General features: G+C 37.7%; 2 protein-coding genes across 16 annotated transcripts in view; both read left to right on the top strand.

Moving 5' to 3' along the window:
• LOC129191384 (centrosomal protein of 164 kDa-like) overlaps positions 1-16,003 on the top strand; it is a 32,113-nt gene extending 16,110 nt beyond the window's left edge. For 3 of the 8 annotated variants that reach the window (XM_054794690.1, XM_054794683.1, XM_054794684.1), the window contains 17 exons: positions 110-751; positions 1,453-1,584; positions 1,936-2,124; positions 3,657-3,744; positions 3,825-3,947; positions 7,077-7,220; positions 7,551-7,634; positions 7,861-7,929; positions 8,009-8,268; positions 9,153-9,311; positions 9,423-9,588; positions 11,211-11,312; positions 11,685-11,787; positions 13,188-13,541; positions 13,628-13,694; positions 13,794-13,895; positions 15,348-16,003. In XM_054794690.1, the coding sequence (XP_054650665.1) occupies positions 110-751; positions 1,453-1,584; positions 1,936-2,124; positions 3,657-3,744; positions 3,825-3,947; positions 7,077-7,220; positions 7,551-7,634; positions 7,861-7,929; positions 8,009-8,268; positions 9,153-9,311; positions 9,423-9,588; positions 11,211-11,312; positions 11,685-11,787; positions 13,188-13,541; positions 13,628-13,694; positions 13,794-13,895; positions 15,348-15,444 (2,881 nt within the window). In that variant the 3' untranslated portion in view covers positions 15,445-16,003. Of the gene's footprint in view, positions 1-109; positions 752-1,452; positions 1,585-1,935; positions 2,125-3,656; positions 3,745-3,824; positions 3,948-7,076; positions 7,221-7,550; positions 7,635-7,860; positions 7,930-8,008; positions 8,269-9,152; positions 9,312-9,422; positions 9,589-11,210; positions 11,321-11,684; positions 13,542-13,627; positions 13,695-13,793; positions 13,896-15,347 lie in introns of those variants that run through there. The other 5 variants (XM_054794685.1, XM_054794686.1, XM_054794687.1 and 2 more) reach the window with 5 other exon arrangements.
• Positions 16,004-17,510: 1,507 nt separating this feature from the next.
• myo18ab (myosin XVIIIA b) overlaps positions 17,511-21,855 on the top strand; it is a 92,222-nt gene continuing 87,877 nt past the window's right edge. For all 8 annotated transcript variants that reach the window (XM_054794676.1, XM_054794675.1, XM_054794677.1 and 5 more), the window contains exons 1-2: positions 17,511-17,671; positions 20,130-21,238. In XM_054794676.1, coding sequence (XP_054650651.1) covers positions 20,219-21,238 — 1,020 coding nt within the window. In that variant the 5' untranslated portion in view covers positions 17,511-17,671; positions 20,130-20,218. The remainder of the gene's footprint in view (positions 17,672-20,129; positions 21,239-21,855) is intronic.

Genomic DNA, 21,855 nt, shown 5'->3' with positions numbered 1-21,855 from the left:
GGAAAGAATAGAAAAATTCCAGAATTCTATCAGATAGTAAAGTCATGAATGCATTGCGCGTTTTTAAAACTGAACACTTGATATTAAAAAAATATGTATATCTGTGCAGGCATTTGCAGTCAGCAGAAAAGGACATACTCCCAGTTTCCAAAGTGGACAGACTTGTGCTCCACCAGTCCATCCCTTCCCACACAGCAAGAGACGTTCAAAACCAACCAACAGCGGCTCGGCTCGGCTCAGCTCTGAATCTGCAGCGGCCTGAAACAGCTCGAGGTCGGCTCTCTCGAACTTCCATCACGGAAGTGGCAGACTTTGAAACCTCCAGACAAAAAGGAGTGCACCCAGCGGAAAAAGATTCACATTTTGGAATCTGGAAAAATGAGAAGAAAGTAAAAGGGGAGGAAGAAAGTGAAAAAGAGAAGAGTCAAAAAGCGAGGAACAAGGAGGAAGAAAGAGAGAGTGGCGATGCCAGCCAGAGGGGGGAGAAGGAGGGCAAAGAGCAATTCATTCAAGAGAAGAAGAGGAGATCATTTATTCTCCAGGAGGTATTGTTCAGTGAAGAAAAAGAGAAGGAGCGTTTGGAACAGGAGAAGGAGAGGAGAATATCTCTCCTACATGAGGAGCTGAAGAGAGAGGAGAAGGCAGAGAAGGAGCAATTCATTAGGGAGAAGGAGAAGAGACAGGCTCTCCTCCTGGCTGAGCTGAGTAAGGAGGAGGTGAAGCTTAAAGAAGAGGGCAAAGACACACTAGGGTAGGTAAAATGTATGTGAATTTCCAACAAATAGGATTCTTTATTCATAAATGGAATATTTTCATAGTTGGAGCATAGAAAACCTGTTTATGGCCTTCTAAATACGCTTTTGAACATTATCAGAGCCCTCGAGACATGAAATAACACCCCTATAGTCACATTTACAATCCTATTACCCAATGTAGTAGACAGAATAACAGAAAATAAGACATACTCTATCAGAAAAAAATAAGGCATAACATAGACTCATACGTTAGCATTGGGAGAGTTACTTTTGTTTGTTTTCTGGCCCGCGTACTTCCTGCTATTGTCTTATCATTGTAATATTACTGGTACCTATTGTCCAGTGTAGAATACTACATATCATCACAACATCTTTGAATGTGTCTTCTGAGTGCCTTATATTTGTATTTCACATCATTTAGACATTTTTATACTTGAAAATGTTTAATTTAGGTCAAGAACAGGTAAATTTGCTTACCAGTAAATATGCATTTTAAAAATAAAAATAGGTCGGAGTCAGACACGAACAGCCGGTAATTTGTGTGTGTTCGTGTGTGTGTGTATGATCATGATAATGTACACTGATCATGATGAAGTGGGTTGTAAAAAAAAAAAAAAAAGTAATAAAATACCGTTCAGTTCAATTATAATACTTTTGAGTTTGAGCAACTTATGTGTGTGTGTGCGTACCTCCTCAGGGCTCTGAGGCAGGATCTTCTTTCCAAGAGGAAGGAAGAGGAAGCCAAGCTCAATATGGAGTCTGACAGGATATTGGAGGAACTCAAAGAGTCTGCTCTGAAGGAGCGAGAGAGGCAGCTGGAGAAACTCAGGTGGGATTTGCAAAGCTGCAAAGGGTTCAGGGTTAGTGATGTACCTACCTGGACAGTAGGGATGTCAATCTCTTTGTGGATTCTATATGCATCTAGACACACTGGTTAAGATACAATTCAAAAATGCTATATTTTAAAAACTGAACGATTTGATACGGTATACAAATGATACGATGCGATTCTACAATTACATTTGCTGATGTAGACATGAGTCTTACATTATAAAATAAAGAAGACAATTCTATAAAAGTTCGCTTTTTTACAGTATGTTTTGATGTGTAAAAGAGCACATCATATCAAGCATGCTGTAACTCACTGAACATAAACTACTCTATATATCTTTGTGCTAAGGGAGGAGAGCGAAACCATGCTGAAAGAGATGCGTATCTCGCTGGAAGAAGAGAAATCAGCAGAAGTGGAAAGGTTGGAGGCTCAGAAGAGGCTGGACATTGAGCGTCTGAAGGCTGAGTCAGACCAGCAGCTGCAAGCAGAGAGAAACAGACTGCAGGAGGAAAAAACTGATTATTTCAAGCTGGAGGTAGTCGCTGGTGATATGTGTTTGATTATAAAACAAACTGAAACAATGATCCTCTCTTACAGTATCTCACAACAGTGAGTACACCCCTCATATTTCTGCAAATATTTAATTCATTATACATGATTAAAGTCTCATTTCTTTAGTGTTCTCCCACGTAAAGATATATACAATATTATTTTAAAAATATTTGCAGAAAATATCTCACGTTGGTGAGATACTGTACGTTCTGTGAGAGCTTGTAGTAAAGGGGTGTCCATAGTGCAGCCTAGCAGCCATTTGTGGCCCACGGCCATTGTTTTCATGGCCCGTGGCACATTCTAAAAATATAACTTAACAATGAAACTTTAAAAAAAAAACAGTAAAAATTGAAAAATCAGTAGTAATTTTACAAGAATTAAGTCAAAATATCAGAAAAAAAGTTGATGAGAAAAAGTTATAATTTTATGAGAATAATTTAAGATTATGAGGGGAAAATAATGTCATTTTAGTAACATAAAGTTGAAATATATAAAAAAAAGTTATTTTTTAAAGCCCTAGTATTATAAAAACAAACAATATAACGAATGAAGCTGTAATTTTTGAAAAATTAGGCAGCTGAGAATAAATAAATAATGTTACTAGAATAAAGTCAAAATATGATGGCCAAGTTGTAACTACGAGAACATTTCCAAGAAGAAAGCTGACATACTTTGAAAATTAAAAAGAAACAAATGGAAAAAAATTTAAAACAGCTGTAATTTTGACGACAATAAAGTCAAAATATTAAAAGAAAAAAGTTGTATTCTAATGAGCAAAGGTAGGATTTTTACAAGAATAATATATCAGGGAAAATTAATTATGAGAATAATTTAAGATTATGAGGGGAAAATAATGTCATTTTAGTAGCATGAAGTTGAAATACTAAAAAAAAACAAGCCGTTATTTGATTTAAAAAAAAAAAAAACTAATATTATGAAAAACAAAATAAATAAAGCTGTAATTTTTGGGAAAATGATGTTTTAAAGGCATAATATTATGAGAAACAAACAAATCAAAATGAAGTTGTAGTTTTTGAAAAAATAGGTTGGGGGGGTGAAACATTATAATATTATGGGAATAAAGTCATAATATTACAAGAACAAAATTTTCAAAAATTATTGAAGAAGAAAATTTTAATATTTGGAGCATTACAACCAAAATGGGGAAAAAAAGAGCATTAATAATAGGGTTTTTCACCTTTTCTCAACCTTTTGTCAAACTGAGATGTATCATAGTTTTATCATGAAATATACAGTATATAACTTCTTAGCATACAGTATCTACTTGTGTCGCTTTACAAAATATCGAAGTAGCAAAGTTGCATTTTTTTATCTTTCACTATGTAGCCCTCGCCTTAAAAAAGTTTGGGCACCCCTGGTATAGTAGAATGTTTGTGCACACATTTTCGACATAAACGTTTTACACCATTTTTACACAATGACACAGTCTAGTTCATGTCAGCTAGTGCTTTTATGTATTATCACACATCATTTATGTATGTTTTGGTTCTGCTGGTGTGCATAAAGGACATCGCCACAGAGAGAAGTCACAGAGAGCTGATTCATCCACGTCCTCAACAGCAGCTCACAGGGTATCACAGAGAGGTTAGTCACACGCAATAGTTGGGGAAAAAAGTTTGGAAAGGATTTATCTTGGTCTCATTTTTGATGCTGTCACTGTGCAGATGACTGATTTGCTCCTGGAAGTGCGAGAGCAAGTGCAGCAGGAGCACGAGAAGAAGCTTTTGCACCTGAGGGAGGAGCACAGGAAAGAGCTCAACAATATCAGAGAGAAACACCTGGAGGAGGTTAGAGCATAGCTCTTTTGTTGTCTAGAAAAACGGGGGTGTCAAAGTACTATGTGAACAAATTAGGACACCCCATCCATCCCACCTACAGTATACCTCCTTGGAGTGTCCTCATTTTGACATGATTATATCCACAGGCCTTCTACTATACCATCCATCCCCTCACATGTCTGCAAATATTTAATTATGTTTTCACAGGGCAACACTGAAGAAATTACACTTGGATACAATGTAAAGTAGTCAGTGTACAGACTATGCAGAACAATGCAAATTTACTGTTCCAGCATAATAACTCAAAACACAGTGTAAACTGCTGGCAACAAAAGAGTACACTCCTAAGTGAAAAGTCAAAATTTGGGCCCAATTAGCCATTTTGTCTCCTCAGGATCATGTGACTCATTAGCGTTACAAGGTCTCAGGTGTGAATTGGGAGCAGGTGTGTTAAATTTGACGTTCTCATGCTCAAACTGGTCACTAGAAGTTTAACATGGCACCTCATGGCAAAGAACTCTCTTTGAGTGTTACGGTCTCTGTTGTCATTGTCCATTTATATTTTCCCGTCTAATAAGAAAAAAGAGGCAGGGAGCCCAGCAACTAAAAAGGGGAGTCTGTATTACCAATTAGCAAAGGAAGGTGGATGTGGTGAAGCGTCAATCTGTGGCTGGTTAGCACCACCAGTTCGCGGACGAAGCCGAACAAGGCCGCTGGAAACTTTCAGGCGCAATGACAAAAAAATACACTTTAATTAATTTATTTTTTTCATTTTTAAACAACTGCATCAAATTTTATGTAAATTGATATACATTTTGGAAATATGGGACATTATTTTATTCAATAAATAATATGCAGTTAGAAACCCCACACTTTTTGCATGTTTATGTTGTTTGTTTCTAGCGGAAATCTGTCCCGTTCCTTGAACGCACCCTTTAACTTTCTCCCACGGTGCACTGAGAGACTACTATACCGTATTTTTCAAAAAAGGTTGGGGACCACTGGTCTAGAACATTGGTGCCCATTAAATCGATGACCACGAAGGGAGTGTGGATCGCATGTGTCATCCACATCATAAACATCACTTTGTCAGCTTCCCTGTTGATTCGCTGTTGCGCCCCCGCGGCAAAGAAAGTGGTGAACAGACGTTGTGTCAAGCGAGACACGGAAATGAACCTTTCATCTTTTATTGTTCTGATAACGGATAAGCTAACTAAGTGGTAAAATGCCTATATGGCTAACAAAAGTTATCCGTTCACTTGTAGCGGCTCCTGAACTCTACTAAAGAAATGTGTGCTTTCTACACTTCTGCCTGTTTAAACTGTTATGTCATGATGAATTGGAAAACCTGCCCATTGCTGAAACATTTTTAATATCTTGCCTTGACTTTGGCTGCATTGTCTTTTGCATAATCATTTTCATTTCTTGTATATCTGTAATGTTTGATTACAGACGTAATACATTAAATGTGTATACGTATAATGAATGCTGCGTCGCAATTTTGACTGACATGCTACTCAGGTTATGTACACAAGTATTGAGGAATTATAAGATAAGATATCCTCTCTTAGTACCACTAGGGGAAATTCCAGGTTTAAAGCAGCAAGATTGACTATAACAGGGGTGTCCAAATATTTTTCCAGCGAGGGCCACATAGTGAAAAATGAAAGAATGCAAGAGGCTCTTCGATATTTTTTTAATGTAGGTATGCTAAGAAGTTACAGTATATATATTTCAAGAAAAAAATGCATCTCAGCTTTGTGATATAGGTGAAAAGCATATTATCAGTATCAACTTAGTGTTTTGCTTTTTTTTCCCCCATTTTTGCTGTTTTTTTAATTTTATAAATATTTTGACTTTCTTTATATCCTTTATATCGTTTTTTTTTCGTAGTATTATGACTTTATTCCCATATTATATCTTTTTCCCAAACTAATTTTCCAAAAATTAAAATGTTATTTTGTTTTGTTTGTTTGTCATATTTTTTATTATTTATTATATATATTTTTATATTTATTATATATATTTTTTATATATATTTTTCATAATGTTATTACTTTTTTTCGTAAAATGGTGACTTTTTGTCTTTAGAATTTCTCTTTTTTCTCTTCATATTGCAGCTTTTTCATTTTTGTTTTGTTTTTTTTTATTTTCCAACTATTTCATCTTTCTTTTTATAAATTTTTTTTCTCGGAATTATGACTTGATTCCCATAATATTTTGACTTCTTGCAAAATTATAACTTTTTCTCGCTATTCAATTTTCCAAAAATTACAACATTAGTTGTTTTGTTTGTTTCTCATAATATTACAACTTTTTTAAAAGATGTATTTTTTTTCTATACTATTTCAAGTCGATGCTGCTAAAATCACAGTTTTCCTCATAATATTATTAGTTTATTTTTGTAAAGTTGCGACTTTTGTCTCTTTAGAATTTCTCTTTTTTTTCTTGATATCTTGGCTTTATTGTCATTAAATTACAGCTGTTTTTTTTCATGTTTTGTTTATTTATTTTTTTATTTTCCAAGTATTCCAAGTGTTTCTTTCTTCTTGTAAATTTTCTTTATTCTTGCAAAATTGTTACTATTTTTGCAGCCCAAAAATTACAACTTTATTCGTTGTTTTGTGTTTCTCATAATATAATGACTTGAAAAAAAATAACATCAGATTTATTCTACTAGAATGTGGGGGAAAAAATGGTATTGTCGTAAAATTACAACTTTTTCTCTTTAAATTACAACTTTTTTTCCATGGAATTTTGACTTATTTTAAAAGTATTGCTGATTTTTCTATTTTTGCTGTTGAATAAACAAACAACCGCCTGCAGCAAATGGCCCCCGGGCTGCACTTTGGACAACCCTGGACTACAATGTTATAAGTTATTTTATTGATTGATTATTTATTGATTTTATTGTCACATTTCTTTTTTGATTTGTGTTTGTGTTAAAAAAAAATCTATATTTTAAATACTGTATTGTTGTTTATTGATGTAAATGCAATAGATTATATTTTTTCAAATGGCTTATTAGTTCTTGAGCTGAGACAGCTGAACTGTTTTTGATGAATTCTGCTGGCCGTATGACACAACTTTGCATGGTTTTCAACTTTCCAGTCATAATTTTGTGTGTGTTTGTGAAAGGAAAGTGTTCAGAGGGAGCGGTTGCGTTCTACTCTGCAGGAAGACAGAGAACATCTTCAGGCCTCGCATGATCTTCAGCTGGAGAGACTGCGCATACAGCTTCACAGTGAGATAGAGAAGGCACAGCTGACTCACTCGCACAAGGTGAGACAGGGCAGACGCACACACATTGTCATGCATGCGCCTTACCTTGAGGTAACTTCTCAGAAGACAGGGAGTGGTAGATAATGGATATGCTGCTCAGTGCGATGAAGGTGTACAATACTGATGATCATAGACCAGTGATCCAGTGACCCCCTTGATCTAGCTAGTCTTCATTATACCAGCCTTGGAGCATGATGCTATCACCATGCTTGGCAGTTGTCAATTGTTTAGAATGGTATCCGTTTGAACGTTCACTATTGTTCACTATCAAGGGGTTAAGTTGGACTCCACAGACACCTGATGCTAGATATTTCATTCTTCTCCTTGCAGCACTCGGAACTTGAGGATTACATCTATCAGTTAGAGCTGAAAGCCAAAGAGCTGCAGGCAAATGAGGAAATTCTGCAGAACAAGGTCTCACTCTCTTTCTTTCATACTACTTGTATTTGTTAACTAGCTCAGTGGTTTGCAGCCTTTTCGAGTGGCGAGCCTTCTAGATAACATTCCTGCACATATGTGCCACTGTGCCAGGCCTCACGCTACTACTTTGTTCCTAGGAAGCCACGGGACAGCTAGCTAATTACATTTAAATAATAATATTGAGAAATGCTATGTGAACTAATAAGGTGTATTTTAATAGGCAGACGATCTTAAGAGGAAAAAGAAGATGCTCGAGCAAGAAGAGGAGGATATAGACAGACAGACAGGGGTGGGGTGTTTTTTCTTTTTGTATCAAGTATGACTACAGTGACAATTCAGATGGTGTTTTTGTATGCGTGTGTGTGCAGACTTTGCACAAAGTGACCTTGGAGAGAGACCAGCTGAGGCTAGAGATGGAGAGGATGAGAGAGGAGCAAGGTCAAGGTCGAGAGCTGCTTGATAAAATGCGTGAGGAGAGGAACGCGGCCCAGCAAGAAGTGGAGAGGCTGCGAGAGGAGAGAGACAAAGTCAGGGAGGAAAGCCAGAAGGTGAAGGAAGACAAGCGGCGACTGGAGAACAAGGTGGCTCTGCTGCAGGAACAATGCGACCGTCTCAGTCGCAGAGTCGGGTACACACCACTGACATGACTCACCCCAGTTGATTCTCCTGATATTTTGTTGTCTTTTTCTCCATGATGACTCGCAGAAGTTAACTCCACTTCCACTTCCACTGATTTATATTTATATTGTACTTAAATTAGCCATTTATGCCTCAAAATGCTTCATTTAGGTGAAAAATTTGCTTAAATATGCATTTTTGTGACTAATAGACAGTATTCAACAACAAAACATGATTTATTAAAGAATATATTTTTGAAAAATTATGATAATTGAAGCCACAAAATTTCAAGCATGAAGTGGCGAGGATGACAACATAAAAATATATATTTTTTAAAACCCCCTGGTGGAAGGAGGCACTGATTTTTTTTTTTTTTTTAATTTTGTACAAAGACTAAAAAACGATGATACACATTTAAAGACGCTTTTGAGACGTGTTATTGTTAGTTATTAATATTAACATTTCAGCTCTTTTTCTTTACATAGCATACCTTTTTTGCAAATTTTTTAAAATGTTTTTTTAATTTCATTTTATTTCTGTAAGTAATCTTGTGCCGAAAATGAAGGCGCTATGGTCCGCTAGTGGCCCCTGGGACTTTGGGCACCCCTGCTTGTATTGCTGTTGGTCAGGGTTGAGCATGTGACGTGACGTGACGTGATGTGCCGTCCAGCCTCGTCGCCCTTTCAGCTTGTTAGCTTCCTTTCTAGTCAGTGAAGGATGGTCATTAAATAGAGCAGGGGTGTGTTGCAGCTGCAACTAATATATGTGCAGTGTATGAAAAATGTACATGTTGGCAGGTCAACCTTTTCACATCTATATCAGCACATAGCTAGATTTTAGCCATCTATTCTATTATTTCTACTGTTTTAACTGAAACCTATTTCATCCCATTAGTGAGTTGGAAGAATGTGAGGGACGGAGTGCCTCCCGCCGAAAGGACAAAAACCAGAGCACTTCACCCTCCGATGGCCAAACAGACTCGTCACGTCATGGGGATGATCCGGAGGACCCCATTACCTCTACTGTACCTGACAGCCCCAGCAACATGCCCGAGTAAGCACAACCTTCAGGATAATACTATCAAACCAGTCATTTAAGGGTTATTAAGTTTCCTGTTTGTTGTCCATAACGCATGGCTGCCACATACTATAACCGCACCCCCAGATTCTTCAGGTTCACCTCGTCTCACGGCACATGCATCCAGAAGACGAAAGCCTTTCTGGAGAAGGAGAGCAGCCAACTACAAGAAAGACGTGCAATTCTCCATGCGACCCCGAGCAACTGTGCTCAGCAACCCAACCCAGCCCAACCACAAGTGACTGAGCAAAAGGTAAGCAGACACAGAGCAATGCATATTCTCCTTGCATGTTTAAGAAATGTGTGTGCATGTGTTTGGGGGTGTCCAAGTGTTTTTCCAGTTAGGGCCACATAGTGAAAAATGAAAGGATAACACTTTGCCACTTTGATATTTTGTAAAGCAACACATGTAGATATGCTAAGAAGTTATATATATTTCAAGAAAAAACTGCATCTCAGCTTTGTCATATAGGTGAGAAAGAATATTATTAATATCTACTTCACTCTTTGATTCCCCCCCCCATTTTTTTTTCCTTTTTTCTCATTACAATACAACTTTTTTCTGTTGATATTTAGATTTTATTTTGATAAAATTACAGCTTTTTTCATTTTTTTAAAAAACTTTTTCAACTTTCTTCTTGTAAATTTTCTTCTTGTAATTTTGACTTTATTCCCATAATATTTTCCACTTTATCATGTTTTATCAAAATTTCATATTTCAACACAATGCTATTATTTTTTCTCATAATATTGCTACAATAATATTAATATTATTCTTGTGAAATTGCAACTTTTTTCCTCATGAAAATATGGTAAAATTTTTCTTTTAATATTTTGTTTTGTTGTATATTTTATTCTTGTAAGATTGCAGCTGTTTTTTCAATTTCTGCTATTGTCTTTTTTTTTTCTATTTTAACGTTCTTGTAAATTTTCTTTTTGTAATCCTGACTTTATTCCCATAATATTTTGACTTTGTTCTTATAACTTTTTCCGCAACCTAATTTTCCAAAAATTGCGTTATTCGTTGTTTTGTTTGGTTTTCCTAATAGTCCTAAAAAGTCTTTCTTTAATATTTCAACTTCATGCTACTAATATGAATTTTTTTTCCCATATCACATTGTTCTTGTAAGTGGACAACCTTTTCTGAAAAGAACTTTTTTCTCTTAATATTTTGACTTAATTCTTGTAAAATTTCTGCTGATTTTTCTATTTTTGCCGTTGTTTTCTTATTTTAGTTTTCATGTTAAAGTTTTTTTTTTTTTTTTTTTTTAAAAACAGACATGGGCCGCAAATGACCCCCAGGCCGCACTTTGGACACCCCTGTTTTGGTCTATGTCCACACAAATATCGAGGCATATTTTTCTCTGCATTTTGGCCTGTCATCCACACGCAAACGTAACAATTTATCCTTCAAAACTGAGCTTTTGGGAAACTCTGCCGAGAGTGGAGATTTTGTAAAACTCTAATTTTGGTCTTAGTGTGTGGACGGGTAAAGCTGAGCTGTTTTTGGTTTGTGTCATAAAAAAGTGCAACATTATCTCATGTTTTTAATCTTTTTTTAACACCAGCACATGAAGTGTGTAACTTTCATGTTGATTCCTGTAAGTGTACACTGATTTTAAAACACCGCACACGTCATTGTACATCTACTATTTCACTATGTTGATGAAAAGATGCGTTATAATGTGCGACCAAGTCATTTGTGGTAGCTTATTCAGGCTTCTGAGAATGAACATGACAGCCTGTAAATGTGTTTTTATGGGAACAGATATTTTATTTAAACTTTTCTTTTTAACTGGGGTAAGGGAGCGCTTCTTTTTTTGGGAATATTTGTGTCCCTGTGGACATAACCCTACGGCATTTACTTGTTTTCAGGAGATGAGAAGTTTGTCAGAGCTGTCGCAGATGGTGATGAGTGGGAACACTCCCAGTCAGAAAAAAGAACAACAGTATGTCGACGGATCAACAGCTGGGGAGGTCAGAGAGTGCGTTAATATATACTGTACATACAATATCATCATATATTGATAAAGTCATGGTGGTGCTCTTATCTTATTTGTATATGCCATTTTTATGCCTTAATATTTATCTTGTTTATTTTACTTCTGTCTTATCTATTTTTGACTATTCTTATACTACTTATGCTATTTCTTTATGCTGGTATTCTGAGTGGACAGCAAAGTAAGAATTTTATTCTACGGGGAAACATGTTTCTTTACTATGCACATGACAATAAACACTTTGAATTTTGAATATTATACACATGCCTTCCACATACTTGCAACTAATATGCTTATTTGAAATGCACACTCACTGAATGACTTACTTCCCCCTCCACACCCTCAACAGTCACTGCTTCAAGATGCTTCTCTGATGGCCAGGCAGAAGAAGGTCACCTTCGACGTGACAGATTCCGACCTGAGCAGCACGGTTGACCCACCTGATGAGACAGGTAACGCACACGGAGCAGTGGGTGGGCATCCAGGGTAACAGCACTGGACTGGTTTGGATCTTGTTCGGTGGATCGTTCTTTCTGTGTCAGCCTTGGTGACTCCTCTCTTGCGTGGAGTTCCCCAGGGCTTTGTTTCACGCCCTATTCTCTTCTCCCTCTATCTGCTTCCACTTGGCTGCATACTGAGGAAGCATGGCATTTCTGTCCACTCTTACGCAGATGATTGTCAGCTTTATGTCCCTGTTGAAAGGAAGAACACTCATTCCATTTCTATCCGTGTCTTTTTTAGGTGTCTTCATGACATAAAGGCCTGGATGGCTCTCTTTATTTGTTATACATTTGTTTGAGTGAAAGTCTGGCATAAATTCTTATTGTAAAAATAAATCAAATCTTCTAATAATCTAATACATTTGTAATAGTAAAAATCTATTTGAAAGTAAATTGCCTGGAACGAGCCTTTATTTTGAAAATAAAAATGCATCAAACACCTAATTAAATTCAGCTGAAGAAAAGCATTTGGAGTGGCCTAGTCAAAGTCCTGACCTGAATCCTATTGAGAAGCTGTGGCATGACTTTAAAAAGGCGCTTCATGTTGGAAAACCCTCCAATGTGGCGGAATTACAACAATTCTGCCAAAATTCCTCCACAGCGCTGAAAGAGACTCATTGCAAGTTATCGCAAACGCTTGATTGGAGTTGTTGCTGCTAAGGGTGGCTTAACCAGTTATTAGGTTTAGGGGGCAATCACTATTTCTCACAAGGCCATGTAGGTTTGGATTGTTTTTCTCCCTTAATAATAAAAAGTTTGTTTTTTTAACTGCATTTTGTGTTCAGTTGTGTTGTCATTGACTAATATTTACATTTGTTTGATGATCTGAAACGTTTCTGTGTGACAAACATGCAAAAAAAAAAGAAATAAGGAAGAGGGGCAAATGCTTTTTCACACCACTGTATGTGTGTGAGGCTCAAAATTATTGACATTTGACCTGAACAAGTAAATTGCAGGGAAGTGCTTTTTATTTTGAAATATAAAAAAAAAAATGCAAAAATCTCCCAAAATGAAAATGTTTTTAAATAATTATTTTTGTATATTAGTGTGAGCATGAGGGTACCACAATCTGCCACAAAATTCTTGCCCTTTTCAGAAATACATTTTTATTTTTAAATTAAACAACAAATAATAATAAAGCTTAAAAAGGAATCAAAACCACCTTTTTTGGGAGGGGGGGGGGAACGCTTAGCAACAAATTCAAACTTGCTTTTATCTTAGAATAAAAGCAAGTACAAAAAGCCAAGCATCACAAACCTGTGAGTTACAGTGGAATGGACTTTCACATTACGATCTGTATCATACAACCTAATAATAATAGTGTATTTGCATGTTATCCCATGTGTTATTAGGAGGCACTCTGACTTTCCTGGCCAAAGTCCATGAGTTCACCGAGTCCCAGCAGCAGATCTCAGGCCAGCTCCACACAGTGTTAGGTGCTCTGGGGTCTTTAGCCCAGAGGCAGACCAGTACATCCCTTCCAGCCTTCCCCACCGCCCTGTCTCATGCTGCTGCCACCAGCTCTTCACCCATCCTACCACAAGTCCCCACGCTAGGCCCCACCTCTTTTGGCCAACCTAACTCTCTGTGGAAGTCGTCCACCCGAGGTGGCCCAGGCTTTTCCAGTTTTGCAGCCAGCTCCGTCACGGGTGGTCTGAGAACTTGTGAGGATGTCGCACTCCGTAGATGGAGAGAGATCTTTCCTGGTACACGTTGCTCATCTTATTTAGCCACAATCACAAATGTGTTTTCATCACTTTTGTAACTGTTGGTGGTTTTTCTTGTTCCCCAGAAGCCGCAGAATTCAACTCCAGCAGCTTGAGGACACATCCATCATACTCATCCTACACTCCTGCTAAGTACTGCCATCTTAATCAGTTCTTCACCCATCTGTCCTCCCTTCACTCCTCACTGTACTACATACAGTCCATAATGTGTTTTTCTATGTGTCACCCTAGCCTGCACATGCACAAGTCAGTGAAAGTGGACGGCCACAAGCTGCAGAAGCTGATTGACAGCAACAAGCAGTGGTTGAAGATGCAAAAGGAAGACACCAGCATGTATCCTTCCCTCATACATTCAGCGACACCACAGCTGTGCAAACTTCTTCCAGTGAGGGCCACATAGTGAAAAATGAAAAGATGCAACTTTGCCAAAAAGTTATATATATATCAAGAAAAAACTGCATCTGAGCATTGAGATACAGGTGAAAAAGCTTATTATTATCAACTTTACTCGTTGCTCTTTCTTTCCCAATTTTGCTGTTTTTAATTTTCCAAATATTTCATCTTTTTCCATAAATAATCGTTATACATTTTTTCCTCGTAATATTATGACTTTATTTCCATAATATTTTTATTCTTTCCCCAACCTAATTTTCAGCTGTCAGCTAGAATAGGCTGTAGCTTAACCCCGCGACACTAGTGAGGACAAGCGGCATAGAAGATGGATGGATGGATGTTTCATTATGACTTTAAAAAAAAAAACATTTAAACTCTGTGCTACTAAAATCACATTATTTCCATAATTTTTTCTATTTTTTTGTGAATTTTCTTGTAAATGGTCTTTATTCCCACAATATTGTGACTTAAGAATTTCTGAAACATAATTTCCAAAATTATAGAAATAATCAAAAATTACAATTTATTTTGTTTTGTTTGTTTCTCATAATATTACGACTAAAACAAATTCACTCTTTCCTACTAAAATTACATTATTTCCATTATTTTTTTCTCATCATAGTACAAGTTTGTCATAAAATTGTGACGTTTTTTTTTCTCATTAGAATTTGACTTTTCCTCTTAATATTTTTATTTTATTTTTGTGAAATTACAGAAGTTTTTTTCCATTTCTGCTGTTTTTTTTATTTTCTGGTACATTTTCTTCTCATTATTATGAATTTATATAATATTTTGACTTTTATGTTCATGACATAACTTTTTCTAAAACCTAATTCCAAAAATTACAACTTTATTTGTTGTTTCTGATCATACAAAACTTTAAAAAATAACGGCTTTTTTTCTTTAAGAATTTTATGCTACTAAAATGATGTTACTTTTCCTAATAATATTGTTATATTTATAAAATGATTACTTTTTCTCGTTAAATTACAACTTTTCCTCTTAATATTTTGACTTCTTGTAAAATTACTGCGGATTTTTCTATTTTTGCTGTTTTTTTTAATTTGTTTTATTTTTATATTTTTTTTAAGTTTATTATATTTCTAGAATCTGTCACGGGCTGCACTTTGGACACCATTGGTCTACACACTCTAAATATCATGTGAGTGATGCATAGAACAATGAACAACAAGATCTATTCAGCCTTGCGCTGTTCATGTGATGATGCGTTCAAGCATGCTGGTAACTGAGTGTTAGGAATAGGCGTGTCAGAGGATAGAAAGATGCTGTCATTACTGTACGCCCGCTCGCTGGCCCTGTGAGGCGAAGCCGATTGGTTGTGATTTGCACTGTGGTGGTGATTGGTAGCATCTTTAACTTCTCACCCTTCAGACCGCTGCTCACTCGCTACCAGGCTTCATCTTCCCAGAACAACCTTGTCCAGCTGGGTCTGGATGACAACGACCAGATCAGAGTCTACCATTACTGAGGAACACCATGCACTGTGGAGTCCTGCTGGGTTGTGCTCCCATTTCTGGACTCGGGAGCATGAATGGCAGTACACATGTTAATGAATGAATGGAAATGACATTATCCACCTGTGCTTGTGTTTTGTAGTCCCTGCAGAGTGGCAGGGCCACACAGAATACAGTATGTACATCTGCAGTTCTATGAAGATCAGTTTTCAAACATTTGCATTCAAATCATCCAAGAATCCTGTGCTGGACACAGGCCGTAAGACTGTTAAGTTATCTGAGAGAGGGCATCCCTTTGCAGGGACTACAGACTGGTGTGTATCTTGTATTCCATCTTTTAAAATAATAGCTAATAATTATGTCTGCGCCATTGGCTTTGTGAGAGACTTGTTTATATTTTTTCAACTTCAACCCCTCGAAAAAAAATGTGTGCTCTCACTGACATTATTTTATACTTCCATATTCTCTCAGCTTTTGTATCGAGTGTTGTCATAAGTATCATTTTATAAAGGTAGTTTATTTTTCTCTGTTTTTATTGTTGTTTGTGTGAGGTAATTGCCCATGTTGAGCATCTTCAAGGTTAATAAAATGTGTTAAATACACAATACCATCTGGAATGTCCTGATTTTTCACAGCATACCTTTAAATGAAGAGAGCAATAGGAAAAAATTAAGTTAGGATATTATTCCACAAAGTGAAATGTTTTGTTAATTTTTTATGATTTTTAGTCATGATTACATTCATTTTTTGTTTTGTTTTTTTCATTGCAGAGGTTTCTCTTGAGTGGCGAAACAAGTAGATGTTAATAATAGTAGAGAAAAATGAATACCATACATACTGTTATTTCATTTATTACTTATTCATCTTTTTTTTAATTAATCATTTTGTTAATAGTTCAAGGGCAATACTTGGACACAAAAGCATGAATACACCAATTTTAAAAGCTTTATTAAGTGTACAAGCAATGTTTTAAAAGATATTTTAACATTCTTAACCATCTTTCAAGTGTAAAAAGAAGTGAACCACAGCCAAACAATGTAAACAAAAATAATCTATTCAGGGTCAAACTGTGGACATCCGAAAAGCCTAATTAAGTGCACATGTGGATGTTTGAAGTCACATTTTAACAGTAACTGTCATTCAAGCGTAAAAAGAAGTGAACCTTGGTTAACCAATAATGCAAACAAAAATAATCTGTTCCTGCGTCAAACTGTGACCATCATGAAAGCTTTACTACGTGTCCAGGTGGAATTTTTAAGTCACATTTTTAGAGTATTTTTAAGTGTAAAAAGAAGAAATAATCTAGCCACCATAAATGGTTTATTAAGTTTACAGTCAGTATTTTAAGCTATTTTTGACATTCTTAACCGTTATTCAAGCATAAAAACTAGTTAACCGCAGTTAATAGTAATGTAAATAAAATAATCTTTTCCAGAGTCAAACTGAGGCCATCACAAAAAATGTATGAATTGTACAGGCGGATGTTTTAAGTCACATTTTAACATTCAAGCGTCTAAAGAAGTTACCGTAACCACTATTAATCATACTGGATATAGAAACAATACGTTCCAGGGTCAAACAGTGAACATCCTAAAAGCTTTAGTAAGTTTCCAGGTGGATGTTTGAAGTCACATTTTAACATTCCTAACTCATTCAAGTGTAAAAAAAAAGTTAACCACTGTTAAACAATAATGTAAACAAAAAATAATCTGTTCCAGGGTCACACTGTTGCCACCATGAAAGCTTTATTAAGTGTACAGGTGAGGTGTTTTATGTCACTTTTTAACTTTTTTTTTTACCGTCAAGTGTAAAAATAAGTTAATCACTGTTAATAATAATAATATAGTATACAGAAATAATGTGTTCCAGGCCCCCCTAAAATAGGTCCAATGATCCGTACCAGGCTAGCAGTACCAGTTTTATATATGTACAGTATATTTATTTGACACAAAGTGTGTTTTGTAAGTGGGAATAATACATGAATGTAAAATGTTGTGGGAAGGAATGGTTTGTTCGAGTAGTGAATAGTACAGTATTTAGTTTGTAGAATAGCAGCCATGTAGAATCATAATGTCAGACATATTGTGTCCAACAGGAGTCGCCTGTGTCCAAGTAGCTGGCAGACGGATGGGGAGCAGCCATGGACGGTGTAATGTAGCTACGGACCAGGTTGCTATTGCTTCGAGCGGAGCTGCACCCTAAACACGGTACCACTGCTGGCCTTTTTTGCTCCGGTGGACAGTGAGTATTATTCCTTCATATTCACCAATATGTGCTCGAGCAAACATCTGGCATGGCAGCGGCCTGGCTATCGATCAGGCTAACCGGATCATTTTCACGAGATTTCACGGTGTTCCAGGATTAGCTTAAGCAAAAAAAAAAAAGGGGGACGCAAACTAAAGCTAGCTGGCTAGCGGGTTTAATGACGGAAAGTTGACTTTTAACACTGTCAGCAACGGGGAATGGATTCTGCTCGCGGAACTTTTTGGTTTCCAGTGAAATGGAAACAATATTTCCAGCATCATCATCAGCTCGGCTAGCTCATGTAGCCGCACAGCTACAACTATAACCCCGTCATTCTTTTTGTTCTAGCCACTGGCGTTGTTGAAATGTTGCTTTGTTGACTTGTGCGTGCCAGGTGTTGGCATCCTTTTGGCCCCGCAGCACAGTAAGTAGCTAAATAAGAGCGCTTAACAAACAGCAGGCGCTGGGTTTAATGTCCTGCTGGTTAAATGGAGACTTGCACTAATGGTATTAGCACCGTGACCCCAGCCGGACGCAAAGATTCAAGTTTACAGTAATTTGCTTCAATATTCAGACGCCGTCAGTTAGATGTTTATTTCCAGAAATATTGTATTAGCGCACATCCATTTATTGATAGGTGAGCAGGGATTAACCACACATTGGAATTATCAATATTGCACTTGTCATAATGTATTTTTCAGCTCTGGGTGGGTGTGTGTGTCTGTCACTAATGCTTGGTATGTGAGCAAGCCTGGCCGTGGAGCTGGAAGAACAATCTCAACCGGATTTGTTTTCTTTTGAGGGTTTGGAGAGATGCAGTTAGAAGTGGTGTTTTGGTCCTGGAAAGACAGCTACAGTGTAAGACATGAGTAGTGACACTTACCGAGGGGAAATACGTATTTGATCCCCCGCTGATGTAGTAAGTTTACACCCTTACAAAGGCACCATGGTTGCTTCAGTCTGTCAGACAGGGCAGTGGCGGGGGACGACATCATCGATTAGTTCCCTTCCCCAGACCAGACAGTCCCATCATAATGTGTTTATTGAGGAGGGCTATCAGGTATTGTCGAGTATTAAATGTGAACATACAGACATCAATAAGGAAATGAATTCAATACGAGGCTTATTACTCTAGCTAATGCACCAAGCAAAAATGCACAGCAGCACAGAGCTAACATTACCTAAACTCTGTGCATTTACACACAGCATTAACATTTGTGAACAAAGAAGAGATGAACGGAAGAATAGAAAATACACGTCTGTGCAGCATCGGAGAAACTCTTACACGTACAGTGGTGTGAAAAAGTGTTTGCCCCCTTCCTGATTTCTTATTTTTTCACCTGTTTGTCGCACTTAAATATTTCAAATCAAACAAATGTAAATATTAGTCAGTAATAACACAACTGAAGACAAAATGCAATTTTTAAATACATTTTATTATTAAGGGAGAAAAAAATCCAAACCTACATGGCCCTGTGTAAAAAAAAAAGTTATTGCCCCCTAAACCTAATCACTGGTTGGGCCACCCTTAGCAGCAACAACTGCAATCAGGCGTTTGATTCTCCATCAATCCATCCATTTTCTATGCCGCTTATCCTCACTAGGGTCGCGGGTATGCAGGAGCCTATCCCAGCTGACTTCGGGTGAGATGCGGGGTACACATAATTTACAAAGATTATTTAACCAGAAAGTTGAAATATTTGGAAACAAAACTACAGCAAAATGAAAGATGGGAAACTCAGCAGTCATTTTACAAAAATAAAGAAAAAATATTACAACAAAATGTTGTAATTAACAAAAAAATGTCATTTTACGGGAATAATGTAATATTATGAGGAAAAATAACATCATTTTAGTAGCATGGAGTTGAAATATATTTAAAAAAAAACTTAGTTGTAATGTTATGAGAAACAAACAGAACAACAAATCAAGTTGTAATTTTTGAAAAATTAGGTTGTGGAAAAAAGTTATAATGACGAGAATAAAGTTAAAATATTATGGGAATAAAGTCATACAAGAAAAACATTTACAAGAAGAAAGTTGAACAAGTTGGGAAGAGAAAAGTCCTATTCTAATGTGGAAGAATTCTAAATGTCATATTCTAACGAGAAAAAAAGTTTAAAATTTTTTTGCAATAATGTCGTAATATTGGTGGTAGTCAGGGCACCTTGGAATTGTTTCCCCTTCATACACCCATGGCCAATAGCACTCATAAATAAATTGAAAAATGTACTCTTAACCCATGTGATCGGTATGGGCCGATTTCACTCATGGATGATCGATATCTGAATCGGCAGCATAAAGCCGTGATTGAAGCATCCCTAAAATATACTGTATATAACTTCTTAGCATATCTACTCAAGTTTGGACAACGCTGGTCTACATGATTACAAATTTCAGTTTTCCATTTTGTGATTGTTGGCTGAAGTTGGCTTTTGTTGTGTTTTTTCCTCAGGGGATTTTTCCCTGCTGGTGAAGAGTAACAGATACTGGGCTTCTTTCTTGAAAACAAGGGCATTGACGGGAGAACGCAGCATCGTCAACATGTTCAATCTGATGAAGAAGGACAAGGAGAGGGAATCGGGAAGGAAGGAAAAGAAGGACAAGAAAGAGAGGATGTCTGCAGCAGAACTGCGGAGCCTGGAGGAAATGAGCATGCGGCGTGGTTTTTTCAACCTGAAGAGGGAGGCCAAGCGCGAGTCCAAGAACAAAGTCGAGATCTCCAACCCGATACCCATCAAGGTGGCCAGCAGCTCGGACCTCACTCTTACTGACATTGAATCAGACGGCGTAAGCAACAGAAGCAGTATGATTCTGGATGAGCAACTAAGTGCTGCCAGCTCCATTGATGATCTGAAGGGTGAGGGTGGAGGACAGGACGGACATCATCGCAACTCGGTTCGAGATCGCGTAGCTCACTTCGGGACGCTGGCAAAGCAGAACTCGTCACAGGTGGGCCAGATGATGAAACGCTTCTCCTTTTCCCAGAAGAGCAAAGACGAGAGCCCCTCAGACGGCTCCACACCATCAGGCCAGAACTCTGCTGCTCCATCTCCTCAAGTGGAGAGCCGAGTCTTCAGCATGCTGCGCAAACACAGCCTCAACCAGCAGGCTGCCAAGCCCACCGTCAGACAGGTCAGCATCCCTGATGTGGTCGACAAGACATTTCCCGCTCAGCTGCAACTGCCAGTCGTTGTCGCACCCACCGCGCCCGAAACACGTGAGCTGGTGCTCCAGCGTCGCAACACTGGGGATTTCGGGTTTTCTTTGCGTCGCACCACCATGCTGGACCGTAGCCCAGATGGAGGAGTCTACAGGCGGGTGGTCCACTTTGCCGAGCCGGGCGCGGGCACGAAGGATCTGATGCTGGGTCTGGTGCCAGGCGACAGACTGGTGGAGATAAACAGGCGCAACGTGGAGAACAAGAGCCGGGATGAGATCGTGGAGATGATCCGCCAGTCAGGCGACACCGTGCGGCTGAAAGTGCAGCCAATCCTGGAGCTGAGCGAGCTAAGCCGCTGTTGGCTGAGGAACACCCAGGAACTTCGAAGGGATGCCAGACATGTAAGATGCTCACACTTTTAACTCACATGTACTTTTTCTCGCATTTTGTCTTTAAGGCTCACCTTTATGTGTGCCCCTACCTGTTCCAAGAGGAGGTTTGTTTAGCCTGTTTTCATATCACAGGCAGTTGGGTAGTCCTTGTTTCTTCCTGCATTTTATTTCATCATTTTAACTCGGGCTGTCAATCACAATTATATTTGAATTGAATAATAATATATATAACTTTATATGAGTAAATAAATGGTTTTTAATTACTTGAGCCCCTGTTGATTTTGTAAGTCTACCCCCCTTAGAAAGACGTGCATTCGCCGATGAGCCGTGCCCGTGTCTGTCAGCATGTTTGTTTTGACTTTGTACAGCCTGTGCAATTCACAAGTGTGTGTGTGTGTGTGTGTGTGTGTGTTCTTGCTTATCCAAAACTGCAGACAAGTCATAAGGTGATCTGAAGGGATTGTACATGTAAATCGGACTCCAGAGGAATTAGTGCCTCACCAGCCACCTTCTATATCATCAGTTGGTAGCCGAAGTCCATCGCTTGGTCATCTCCCTCATGTAAAGGCTTTTAAAAGCTTTTTGTTTTGTTTTTTTAGCTTTTTTTCACGGTTCTTGGAACCCCT

The sequence above is a fragment of the Dunckerocampus dactyliophorus genome, chromosome 12, assembly GCF_027744805.1.
Source record: "Dunckerocampus dactyliophorus isolate RoL2022-P2 chromosome 12, RoL_Ddac_1.1, whole genome shotgun sequence".
Classification (NCBI taxonomy): Eukaryota; Metazoa; Chordata; class Actinopteri; order Syngnathiformes; family Syngnathidae; genus Dunckerocampus; species Dunckerocampus dactyliophorus.
This window is presented reverse-complemented; position numbering and strand designations above follow the sequence as displayed.